The sequence below is a fragment of the Bradysia coprophila genome, chromosome IV (assembly GCF_014529535.1).
Source record: "Bradysia coprophila strain Holo2 chromosome IV, BU_Bcop_v1, whole genome shotgun sequence".
In the NCBI taxonomy this organism is placed as follows: Eukaryota; Metazoa; Arthropoda; class Insecta; order Diptera; family Sciaridae; genus Bradysia; species Bradysia coprophila.
In genome coordinates, this window is record NC_050738.1 from 8,919,733 (window position 1) to 8,932,148 (window position 12,416).

A 12,416-nucleotide genomic window follows, 5' to 3' on the forward strand; every position below is an offset into this window, starting at 1 on the left:
TTCTTTTAATATATATGTGCTGAATCCAACGAAGTAAAAGATTTTGTATGACATGTATAGCTCATACAGTATGAGTAAGATAGATCTAAACAAGTAGAGCATTCGAGACGAGGCGGAAACCACTTTGATTAATCAAAACTTGATTTTGACAAATCAGCGAATATTTAAAGAAGAAGATTGAGAAAATCGTATTTCGTGCATCTGGTAATTATATTAACTTGTTACAGACGGCAAGCACATGACGAGTATTATTATCGGGTCTATTACTTCCATCGATCAAAGTATTTTTAATTTGTTGATTTCAAATCTTGTACTTCAATTTTGTAACATGAATTTTGCTATATAATGGACCATATTACCCAGAGCTTCTCATTATTTTTGTCGTCATTATCGATAACAGATGAATAGCCGTATGTGACAGGTTCAATGACCGTTCTTCTACCGATTTTATATCGGCGTTCAAAATTTATTTTCTTAACAAAAACCTTGTTGATTCGCGACCTCTGGAAAATCGAATTAGTGTTTTTAGACTACCAAAAAGAACTAATACACAAGATTAGTAAATATTTTGATATATCAAGATTAATTGGTTAACATCTTATGGACTAGCATCACCGTACTCACAATTCTCACTATCATAGCTTATGATTTCTTATGAAGAATTAATAACTTCTCAAACACCCTCCGGGACTCAGGGATTGACAAAATATTTATTGATATAATAAACTGAAACATCATAGTGCTGTGGAAATACTCATATTTAATATCAGAAGGCTTTTGAATGGAAGAGTGGTCTTTTACAAAATGTAAGATAAGATTTTCCCTTTTACAAAATGAAACGAAACCGAAAATTGCACGGCTCCAACAACGGTATCAAATGTTTGGGACTTCACCTTCCAGAACTGTGCGCCACATAATCCTCTTTGGAGGTTTTCGTGAGTTAACAAATTACATTCTTTTTTTGTCTACAACGTTTTTGTGTATTATTCCACAAAATTATCTAAAATGAAAGCAAAATAAAATGATCGAGTCTGGTTTTTGACAATTGAATTTCAATTGTCAAAAACCAAAGTCGATCATTTTATTTTGCTTTTACCTTATTTGGCTTATTTAATGTAAATAATTTTGTAATAATGACAATTTTAGACCCGTGCGCTTAGCTTGGACATCTGGAATTTAGAATTTGTATCGTACATGCATAAGCAATAAATGAATCTAAATCGCACGCTGACGAAAAACAATACTCCTACAATGGACGCAAACTAAATAGAAACTTTTTCCACAGTCTTGTCCAATCCACACATGGATGTACCACAATGATACATCGATTTGAGGGGAATTTTTCCCCTCCACACGCACGTGAAACCCAATGAAAGTAAATAGATAGGTATGGCCAAACGTTCAAATTTGTTCTAGCCGGAGCACATACGGATTTGCATGGTGCCACCTCAAACAAACTCATTTCTAGTGCAAATTTCCACTAGAAATGAGTTCGTTTGAGGTGGCGCTATGGAAATCCGTATGTGCTCCGACTTGTATGGACTGGCCATACCTACTTATCTACTTTCATTGGTGAAACCGTACTTTCTCTTAAAAGTATTCGACTGTGTGTATTGTGGATTGCAAAATTGTAGTAACTAAGGTAAGGGAGCAAAATTTTCTATTAAGTCTGCGTTAATCGTAGAGACGGAACAACTTGAAGACACAGAGTCTTATCACACTGTTTCGTTCGGGTTTTCAACAGCCATCTAATATAGAAAGGGTTTCCATTGTATAAACACATGGTCGTAATCAAACACAATCCGAAGTCAATTAGCGAGTAAAATTTAGTTTGTTGGAACATTTGTGGATGAATTTTGTGTTTTATTGTATCAAAAAATGCATTTCGTCCAAATTCATTCGTTCATCAAAAAAATGATAAATTTCTTTTATCGCATTGGGTTTTGGAATCGAGGAGAAAAAGCAACCAACACTGAACTGGGCATTAAGTTTGCCTATTGCATATACCATTTCATTTTCGTCGTTTCTCTGATGCTTGGAGCAATTAACAGTGACGACAGGGATAATTCTATATTTTTAGCTGAAATAGCAATCATCGGTACAGTTTTGTCAGTGAAATTGTGGGTTCTAATTTGGAATCAAACAAAAATTCTTGAACTGCTTAACCGAATTTGTATTTTTTCAATTCGACGTGACGACGACTGTAATTTAGTCACAGACAAGTTAAGCAAATTCTTCAAATTTGTCATCGCACTATTAACTTATCTGATGGTGGCTGATTTATGCGTGATGGGAGTGGCACCGTTTATCGGAAATAGGAGAACTCTATTTTTCAAAGTCGCATTTCCGTTGGATTGGAGAAAAGATTACTTTTCGTTTTGGGTTGCAAATATTTTCGTTTTCACCGGTCTAATGCTTTCCATGGCTGCATTCGCACTGTCCATCACACTTTGGTATTTACTGTTGGTTTGTTCTATTAGATATGGAGAACTTGGAAATGAGTTAAGGGATTTGGATTTGGTGAGAGCAGAAGAAAACACAAAAAATAATTTGGAAAAGGCAGAAGACAACATTTTTCTGCATAATTTACGGACATCAATCGACGTTCATTTACATCTGTGCCAGTATGTAATCTCGTCGGACCCAATCCAGAACCAAAAGTTTGAGATAATTCTTTTCAGATCGATCAACGAATTGGAGTCATTTGGCTCGAACTTATTTTTCATTCGAATTGCTACCAGTGGCATATGCACTTGCGCCTCTGTTTATTGTTTGGCATTTGTGAATTGAACATTGTTTGAGTTAATTCTGTTCAAAATGTTGAAAATCTCCTTTTTGTTCTCCTCAGGATGTCAGCGATAATTTAGTCGAACGAATTATTCATATTTTCACATTGATTTACAATATTTCGGAAATTTTCATGATAACCTACCTCGGAAATGAGGTCAAAGTGTCGAGCGACCATTTGTCATATTGCTTGTTTGAGTCAAACTGGACTGTCCAGCCACAAACAGCCAAAATGTGTGTGATCATTTTTGGTGAACGTCTGAAACGTCCTCAGGAGCTGGTAGTACGCAATTTGTATCCGTTGACTTTGAACACATTTACAAGGGTAAATTGAATGATCGAACAGGATTTGTTGGTGACACAGAACAATTATCGAAATTGTTTTACAGATTCTAAATTCTGTTTACAGCATGTTCAATATTCTAAAAAATACGAAACAATAGTTCAATTCTAAGGAAAACCATTACAGCGTAAATGTCCTTCAAGTCTGAAATGCAAAAATAACTTATTGATGAGGCAAAACAGCACGTTCCCTACTACCCTTCAAAATAATCAACCAAACACTTCAACCTCAACTTGACTATATTTCGTTCAGAATTATATAGAATTCAGATGAGCAGGACTGTTGGCCTCCGTTGCAATATTAATGGAATCCGCATTCAAATGTGAAATTGTATTTAAGCACAAAGAATAAACCAATCAACCTTGAAGAGCTTGTAAGATTTTCAAAAAATTTTAATTTATGAGACATGATTTTCGAACAGGCCAAAAAAGACGTGAGAATGGTGAGATCACTTGAGGTATCGGTTTTGTTGGTCAACTCTAAAAAAGAAATTAATTCATCTTCTGAGCGGTTGACGGGGTTCTGTGAGCGAAAAACATGACAGAGGATTTTAGTCACTCGCCGTTTTTCCATGTCACTGTCCTACAACTGGAATTGGGCACTTTTCATTACTTTACCCGTCGAAGGAGCAAAACTATGGATTCAAACCAACCAGATGTTATTCATTACTCATTCAATCGCACGCGTTCAAAGAAACATTCGTTAAAATCTCTCTGTATAGATCAAACAGCTGAAGGGAAAGCATGAAGGCCAATTATGATGAAATCGACTGTATTCGAGAATCTATGAAAAAAGCTTTCAAAGTCAAATCATTTACGCCATCAAAAATCAATCGATATCTAATTCAGTTTAAAGAGTTAATTTATGGCTTAGATACGTCCTGGTTTTAAACTATATTTACTGCACAGTTCACGACAACCTGATAGAGATATGTTGTAATTGTTATTAGGCTGTACGTACACTTACAACTTGGTTTTAAAATAGATCAAATCAATAATTCGGTAATAAACTTGCCTGTTTTATCAAAAAAGTACGTAAATTTGTTGAGTGATTATAGGTCTTGCATTACCTTAACAACAACTGCATTTAATTGTTTTCTTGTATAAATCAATAAGCTAATTGCATATTATGCTGATTTAAAGGTTCTATGTTTCAACTTTACCAACTGTAACAGATACCTGTTACACGGCTGTCTGTTATTGTTGTATAATATGACTAACGTGATTCTCAAAAACGAAAAGGTGTGAGGCAGGTCCACATGGGTACTGCACAAAAAAAAATGTTTCAAAAATTTTAGTAGCACCTCAAAGCTTGGTGTCTTCAGCATAAAGTGTGAGATCGGCAAAAATATTAGAAAAAGACCGCTATTTGCACATTCTGGAGAAATAGCTATTCTTTGGGATCGAACTAACCTAAGAAGTCGTTCTGTAAAAACGAAAACGAAAACGATACATTTGTAAGAGCAGAGGATAAATCCCAACGGTCTAGAGTGAGTTTAGTCTAATCTCTGGAGTCAAATGGGATTTTTGTCTTTCTTGTTACCATGTTCTTATGAATACTTGAAAAGGTCTAAAGATATGCATAGAACTATGAGCCGTCTTTGTCTGAAGTCAAAATTGTTCTCTTGGGCACACCAACAAACCGCTCGCCTTACATTTTTCGAGCTTTTCTGTTACCATTGGGAATGAAAAGTTGTGGAACAAATCGAAAATCGACTTTTTACATTTTCGGCGAACGAAGCTTTTTTTTCTAATACAATGTCCTCCTTGACTATAGACCTGGAGCATAACAATAGGAATGACAAAAATATCAAGTGGATAAGACCTTGGTTGCTGCAAAGAATAAAGGGAAAGGGAAAGAATAAACAGCGCCAAATTTAGTAGTTTCATTAAAATAATTGAATGGATCAATCAGCTTTTTTATTAACACATTTATAGACCTTTCTTAGTATTGTACAACTGTAAATTTACTTATCAGAGAGCATGGTGAAAAAGCCTAGACAAAAAATATGTCCAGATCGTTAACAATTTATATCTCTAAGTTTACCGAGAGTATCCGTAATCCACTTTATCCATAGTCTAAAATTTAAAATTTTGGTGATACACTGAATGGGTGCTGATGGTGTGGCGTGCAACGTAAAAACTTTTTGGTTTTAATTTTCTGAAAAATGTGTCGGAAAGTTTGGTATGGATGATGATTCTTAGCGGCAACATCTTTATTAGCGGCATTAAAATTTATTTTCAATTTCAATTATATTATTAGGGAGGCGCATGCATCATATTCGTTGAAAACCAAAATGTTTCTTTTTATTCAAAATGAAAAATTTACTTACACATGAACGAGTTTCAAAATTACATCTAAATTAAAATTACAAATAAATATATCACATAACTTACAATCGGCAAAATCAATTCGTTGGAAAAAAACTTTTTATTTTTCGTTTTTCTCTTCCATGATTTTTTTATAATTTTTTTTTTTTTCATTTTGCATTACAATAGTTAACTTTAATTCTCATCTCAGATTGTTGTTTGTTTTGTGTCTGTGTTTGGCATTTAAACAATGAATTAGAGTTCAAATTTACAACGATAAATATAGATATTCGATAGAAATTTGCTTGACGATGAAAATTTTGCAGGAAGCTATTTAGTGGCTCCGATGAATGAGTTTCGAAGTGCTTCAGATTGTGATAGGGTCTTTGATTTTAATTTCTGAAAAAAGAGAAGCAGAAGAATTTTAAATTCCTTTTTTGCACTCATAAAATTAAGCAGAGAAATTATAAGTTCGTACGACTGTGGAGAGATGGAAGAAACATGAGAATAACAGCTTGCATCTGCTCATAAGAGAGAATGGACCAATTTTGAATGCAATTTTCTCAAATACTCTCCCATAGGTGCCACTCTGGTCTGGTCACAAACGTATGTCGTAGGCTTGATTTCGAATTACAAAAAACACTCCGTTTTTCCTCCGTTTAGCTAAAGTGTAAACGAATAGAAAACGGAGTTTAGGCATTTTCGTTCAGACTTCGTTTGCTCTCTTTGACCATTAGAAATGACATTGAACACATAAACTGAACTCATCATAAGGTTTTACCTTTCGTGGGTTTCGTTTCTTTGTTTGGCCTATATCGTTCCACATGTTGTCATAACAAAAGAGAGTGGTTTCACGTGATGGAATGAACTACTCCTAAGGTGATGGAATGCAAATGGGACGAATAGATCGAAGGAAACAAACAAAACCCAAGAAAAGTAAAACCTTATGATGAGTTCAGTTTCATCAGATTAAGGGGCCATTCACAAATTACGCACGCACCAAATTCGAAATTTCAGACCCCCCTTCCCCACTTGCACGCGAAAATGTATTGAGAAAATTTCAAAAATGTATGAATCGTACGCTTTTGTCAAACCCCCCCCTCCCCCCTTAAGAGCGTGCGTAATTTGTGAATGGCCCCTAAAAAGAACAAGAAAATGCTTAAATTTATGTGTGCGGAATAGGAGTTTATTTCATAACATGTCTCGTCAGCCTCCTGAAGAAGTTTTTCAAGTTCAGATTTTGAGCGGAAATTTCGAGATAGAAAATTAGAAGGATGATAGCATAGAGTAGAGTAAACCAGCCAGTAATTTCAGCAGAAAGCTCAGCAGGCCCTGAGAGTATAATCCAAATATTCGGTGGATCACAAAATGTACGGAGCCGAAGTTTCAAGTAAATATAAGATTTGTTGCATCAGTGACGTTAGTGATGTTAAAAATGTGTTCATTTAACACGTAGCGGATAATAATAACGCCGAAAAGTGCTAATGGAGTCGAGGAATACCTCCAAATAAATCTCTAAAAATCAAAAGTCAACCGCCTAAAGTTGACGAGTCGCAATAACCGGCAACGTGTTAAATCCATTACATCCATTTCACAACTTCAGGGAAAGTTCAAGAACGGTTAAAAACTATGCAAAAGCAAAGACATTTTTTTTTTTGAACTTTAGGTGAATTAATTCCCAAATATTGGGCTCTGGCCTATCTGTGTCCAATTTCACTTCCGCAAAATCAACCAATTCCGTCAGTGTTTACTCTGTCGCAATACGTAGTTCAAAAATATATCAACAAGAACATCAACGCTACATCAAGACCTCGTTAATAAACTCTTGAATTTAAGTTTCTGTTTTATAGTACGATTCAGGCGAACGTCGCCTGGCTTACAAGGATTTAATTTAAGACTTAGCAAGAAGGAAGGCCTTCACTTGGCAAATAAAATGATGCGTCAGAATTTGTCACAATTCCTAGAGTCTTGAGAGGAACCGACTAAAAATTTGAAGAAAATTAGAATGGGAGGAAAACCGGATAGAAGTTAAGAATTGCTGCCCTAATACCAAAATCGAGCAAACCCAATGGGTGACACTTATTGTCGAAAACGATCACAAAAATAAACTCTTAAGTTTATGCCATTGTATAATAAATGATTGTGTCAATCAATACGATAACTAAATTGGTGATGTATGCTTGGCGTTTATAAAAATTTAATGACGCGGTGTAATATCTGAATCTATTTATAGGCGGTATGGTAATCATACTGGTGTATCTGACAATGAAAATGCGTTGAGTTCGAATTTAATTTTGTTCACCCCATTACAAATATTTTACCGTGTAGTGGAAGGCCATATCTTTGAATAAATTGGTGGATTAGACAATTGACAGCTTTTAGAGATTTTTTTTTGCGAAATCCGACCAATGGTTCCAAAGATACAATCGTTTAAAAAATGGCAGGACGGCCTTTAGTCATGCTGCCCTCGATATGTTTGAGTAGCTAAAGGGCAATAATGTGGAAGAGATAGCTCTTCTACCCTTTGAACCATTGAAAAACTTCGCAACAGAATTCGTAAGAGACAAAATCTGAGTATTTTGCAAGGAATTATTTCGAGATTCTACTTTTTCCGGTTGACATGAGTCTGCACTAACTCCAAACTACCAAAAAATAAGTTCATCACGTCAAAGTCATTCTTACCATACTATTGTTCAGCAGCCGAAATAATGAGATCCTTGTTGTTTTCTTCGTTCACGCGCAATTCGTTTATCTCCGATTCCAACACTTTCATTGCATCTTTTTCGTGGAACTGATCCTTATTCGGTGTGACCTCACCAAAATGTTCGTCCACTTCATTCGCCACATCGGGCTGCAACGGCGACGTATCGCTCGCTTCTAGTGGCAGCGTAGACGGTCTCAACAATTTGTTATTGAACGGAAACGGTAGCGTGTCCACTTGCGGTGTATGAACGGCTACAATTTCAGTCTGCGTTGCACAATTGTCTTTACATTCCACCATTTTACTGACATTTTGATTTTCGAAGTTGGGCGGTGTGCAGAATGTTGTTATGTATTGCAAAATTTCCGTCATGGATCCTTGCAGTTGCTGGACCTGAGGGGACCAATTCATTGTAAGGAACGAGCAACTTACAATGGGGAGAGCAAAAAAGGTACCTGATTCGTTAGCACCGAGCAAGTTTTAGCTAAGTCGTGCACGGCAGTTGTGGAATTATTCGAAGCCGATGGTGTGTCGTTCGATGTTTGTATTGTTGACACCTTTTTCCATAAAGCCGATATCGCTTGCATTTGCAATTGTTGAATTTTCCGCTCATTCTCGAGTGCTACTTTAGTCGTTTCCATGTCATGTGTAAGCTTTCTGTGGAACATTCAACCTTACAGAGAACAAGTCCAGCAAGAGATTTGCATTGCAACTTACTCAATGTAGTCTTGTGTTCGCTTGTTCTGCAACTTAACAGCAATATCTCTCATGCTCTGTCGTGTCTTATAACCGCGCCAAATTTTTTGAATTAGGATAGCAGATTCTTCGATCTGCTTGTTGTTTACCGAAGAGAAATCCTTTTGCAAGTTTCTACAAAACGAAAAAATGTGAAAATGTTTAGCGAATGGCAATCGATTTTCGGATTACTTTGATCGTACGAGGAACATATAAGTGATAAATGCGCAGAAATATTCAAAGAATGAGATTGGGTCTACGAATGACATTCTCTCAGTTTTAAGATTTGATTTTATTTACTAAATGCATAGCATGCTGATGCTCAATTAATATTGATTCGAATAGAGGAAGCCAATCGAACACATGTTATTCGTGTTATTATGACGTCATTGTCACAAGTATCTTGACGGTCAGACAATCAGTACATAAGATCACAAAGAAGCACAGTTGAAGGGTTTGCGGAAAGGTTAAAAAATACGAAGAAATAGACTCGATGAGTCATCGATAAGACCTCCACTGAAGAACCAAGATACGAATTCGATCGAGAGCCCACATGCATATTAGTTCCTCATCAGGCCACGGTTTGAAACGAGAGACCTTTCACCAAAAACCGGGCGGGCTTATGAGGGACTGATATGTAATGTGGACTCTCGGTCCGTTAGGAAATCTAGTCAAAAAACTGTCATACCTCTGCGCTGCCTTGTTTCTAATTGTCTTCAGTTTGTCGGTATTAATGTGATCGCTGTCATCATCCGAACTAGCTGCCTTCGAATCATTCGGCGATGCAATGTGAACAGTTGACGCCTTTTGTTTAGTCTTATTCGCTTCGGATGTATTGGAAATTCGCAACGACGACACCATATTCTGATTCGATTTACGAGACGCATTCAGATTCGGCGATTTTTCTTGATGCCGTTTTGTCGTTGCAGATCGTAGGTTCTTCGGTGAACTTACTGTTAATGAATAAACGAAATCATGGCGGACACAGTGACGATTAATTATGTTGGAATGATTTACCTTTTGATTTGGCAAATTTGTTATTCGGTAAATTGCTGTAGCCAGACGAATGTACAGAAGCATTGCTAGACAGAGCTGTTCGGTGAACAGTATTCGATGGGGGACAATCTGGACTCATTAGAGATTCAGGTACTGGAACCATTTTCGAAGCCGCTGCCAACGGATTACCCTGTCGTTCGACTGGAAAGACAACCAGTAATAAGTGAATAAAAATTGGATCAATTGGACAACGTTACCGTTCGATTGATTCATTGACGTCATCAAAGTTTGATTAGTTGACCGAGAAGTGACGTCATGCAGAACGTTGGAATGTGATTTCGTGTTGCTACTGAGTAAATTCGGATCGAGACTTTGAATCATCAAATTGCTCTCATTTTGAATATTGGAAATTAACGACGTTGACATTTGTATAAGGTTGTGCCCTGTTGACATTCCATAGAAAAAAAAATGAATTAAAGACATTCGGTGACTACTCAGTTTCAAAACAGCATAATACCAGCATCGTTTTGTGACAACAGCGACGATGAATTCGTAATTCCATGGTAGCTGCTTGACATTGAATCCGGTGATCCTTGTCTGCCAAGACATGAAACTAGACAGAGATGAGAATTTTTAATTGGAGACAGCGTTCGAACCGAAATGTCACAAAAGCAATTTAAGACACGACTAGTGTCACGGAATTGGTAGATTCGACGGTATTCAGTACTTACATCTAGGCGATTGGATCCGACTTGACTGACTCTTCCGTCTCGATGATGATGGCGAATTATTTCCAGACGAATTGGTGTTCTCTGTGGGTAAACATTGGTCAATTCGTTGTTGAACTAAGTTGAAAAATCAGAAAAGAGGAGCTAAACACACCTGAGATTTCCTCTTGTAATTGTCGCTGATGCTGCTGAGCTACAAAACCAAACAAAAGAAAGTCAATTTCACCAGTAAATCTGTTGTGCTAAAGCACTTTACTGACCTTTGCTCAATATCAGTCGCAATTTCCTTTCATTTTCATTTTCGAGCACCTCCCCTGACAGCGGACAAACCGAACTGAGATATTTAGCAAGATCAGCCTGTTCGCCGATGCGAAACTGACGACCACGTCCCTGACTGTACAACCATTCGGCTTTCAAACTTTCAATAGGATTTACCATGTAATCATCGATGATCTTGACACTCATGCACCAATTCAACACAAACGGACGATAGTCAAATCCACTGAAATTTCGTTTAAATTTGTTATGAAACTTTCGAAACTAATCACAGTTAATGAGCGCACATAGCATTGCCTGTCATTTGAACGCACGGATTGTCGACGAGCGAAAAGCTTCGTAGATTGGAAAGGTGACTTAACGAACATATCTCATTCAGATCGACGATCGCATTTTTCGATAGATTCAGTGTATCCAATGAGTGCGGTAAATATTTCTCGCACTGTCGCAAGTGTGTTATGCGGTTTCCATGTAACAATAATTCCTAAATGGAGAGGTAATGGGGTGAATATTCATCAAAAGTTGAAAGTCTCACGATCGCACTGACAGCGAGCACTACACAGGAAATTTAGTTGTCAGAACCGCTACAAACAATTCTTACTTTTAACAGCTTCAAATTGGAAATATCTGAGACATTGCCGATGCTATTTTCTGATAAGTTCAAGTACTCCAGTCTTGTGTTTGTTGTCAGATGTTCAATTGTTTTAATGTTGTTTCCGGCAAGATTCAAATGAGTTAACTGCGTAAGGTCTTTTAGACCCTCGATGGTTAGAATTCCGTTGTGTGACAGATTGAGTTCAACCAGACTGTGCAGTCGATGCAGTCCATACATACGGAGTAGTTGATTTTGGCTCAACGACAACTAGAAAAATTGAAGAACCGAAAATATTTTTTGACTGAATGGTCTTTTGTTTGAAGTCAAATAACCTTTTCAATTTGCACAAACGAATCGATGTTTTCAATTTTTTGAATTTCATTTGAATCGAGTAGAAGAGTGTTTATGCTTTGTTTGTCGATATCGTCAAATTTAGGCACTTTTTTTAAGTTTTTGTTCGAATAATCCAGTATTCTCGTCGACGAGGCCTCGTCAGAAGGCATTGCTAATTTTTATACAACTTTATTAACACACTTAATTCCCAAATAATCTAACAATTTATTGATTTTTCAATCGAAAAATGACAGTTAACACATTTTGAATGCGTTTCATTTGGTGTTTGCGTCGATGCGACGGTGTGTGCAAAATATGCAGAAACGTCATTTTGAAAAAAATGCGCGAAGTACAGTCTCTTAACATTAAGGTTGCGCGAAGTACAGTCTCGTAACATTAAGGTACGGAATACTATTTCTCAATGAAAGTATAAACCAGGTATGGTCTGTTCATACAAACCGGAGGACATACGATCCATGAGAGGTGAGTTTGTTTATATGAAATCGCTATATCCTCCGCTACATACAAAGTTTGACATTCGACCATACCTTGTGTTGACGTTCATTGCTATTTCTGACCATGATGCCGTAGCTGCCGTAGTTTTACTGTATTT

The 12,416-nt window shown here is 36.8% G+C and overlaps 2 protein-coding genes across 2 annotated transcripts in view; both read right to left on the reverse strand.

The window, feature by feature from the left end:
* Positions 1-5,572: 5,572 nt before the first annotated feature.
* On the reverse strand, positions 5,573-12,066 carry LOC119066953 (centrosomal protein of 97 kDa). The gene is made up of 14 exons (XM_037169674.1): positions 11,803-12,066; positions 11,477-11,737; positions 11,163-11,359; positions 10,860-11,101; positions 10,754-10,792; positions 10,603-10,683; positions 10,389-10,484; positions 10,129-10,314; positions 9,893-10,072; positions 9,564-9,828; positions 8,858-9,010; positions 8,596-8,797; positions 8,122-8,533; positions 5,573-5,838 (listed from the first exon to the last, which is right to left on the reverse strand). The coding sequence occupies exons 1-13, from the start codon at positions 11,971-11,973 to the stop codon at positions 8,126-8,128; spliced, it is 2,481 nt and encodes an 826-aa protein (XP_037025569.1). The 5' UTR covers positions 11,974-12,066; the 3' UTR covers positions 5,573-5,838; positions 8,122-8,125.
* The window catches only part of LOC119066960 (probable protein arginine N-methyltransferase 6.1), a 41,987-nt gene continuing 38,669 nt past the window's right edge, over positions 9,099-12,416 (reverse strand). The window contains exon 6 of the mRNA XM_037169691.1: positions 9,099-9,120. Within this exon, the coding sequence (XP_037025586.1) occupies positions 9,113-9,120 (8 nt within the window). The 3' untranslated portion in view covers positions 9,099-9,112. The remainder of the gene's footprint in view (positions 9,121-12,416) is intronic.

What these genes read in the sequence shown, in the direction of transcription:
- LOC119066953 (XM_037169674.1), bottom strand. Translation starts at nt 11,973, where the DNA reads ATGCCTTCTGACGAGGCCTCGTCGACGAGAATACTGGATTATTCGAAC. An exon ending in GTCAATGAATCAATCGAACG is followed by an intron (nt 10,073 to 10,128) that starts GTAACGTTGTCC and finishes TTGTCTTTCCAG; the next exon opens with TCGAACGACAGGGTAATCCG. An exon ending in CAAATTTGCCAAATCAAAAG is followed by an intron (nt 9,829 to 9,892) that starts GTAAATCATTCC and finishes ATTCATTAACAG; the next exon opens with TAAGTTCACCGAAGAACCTA.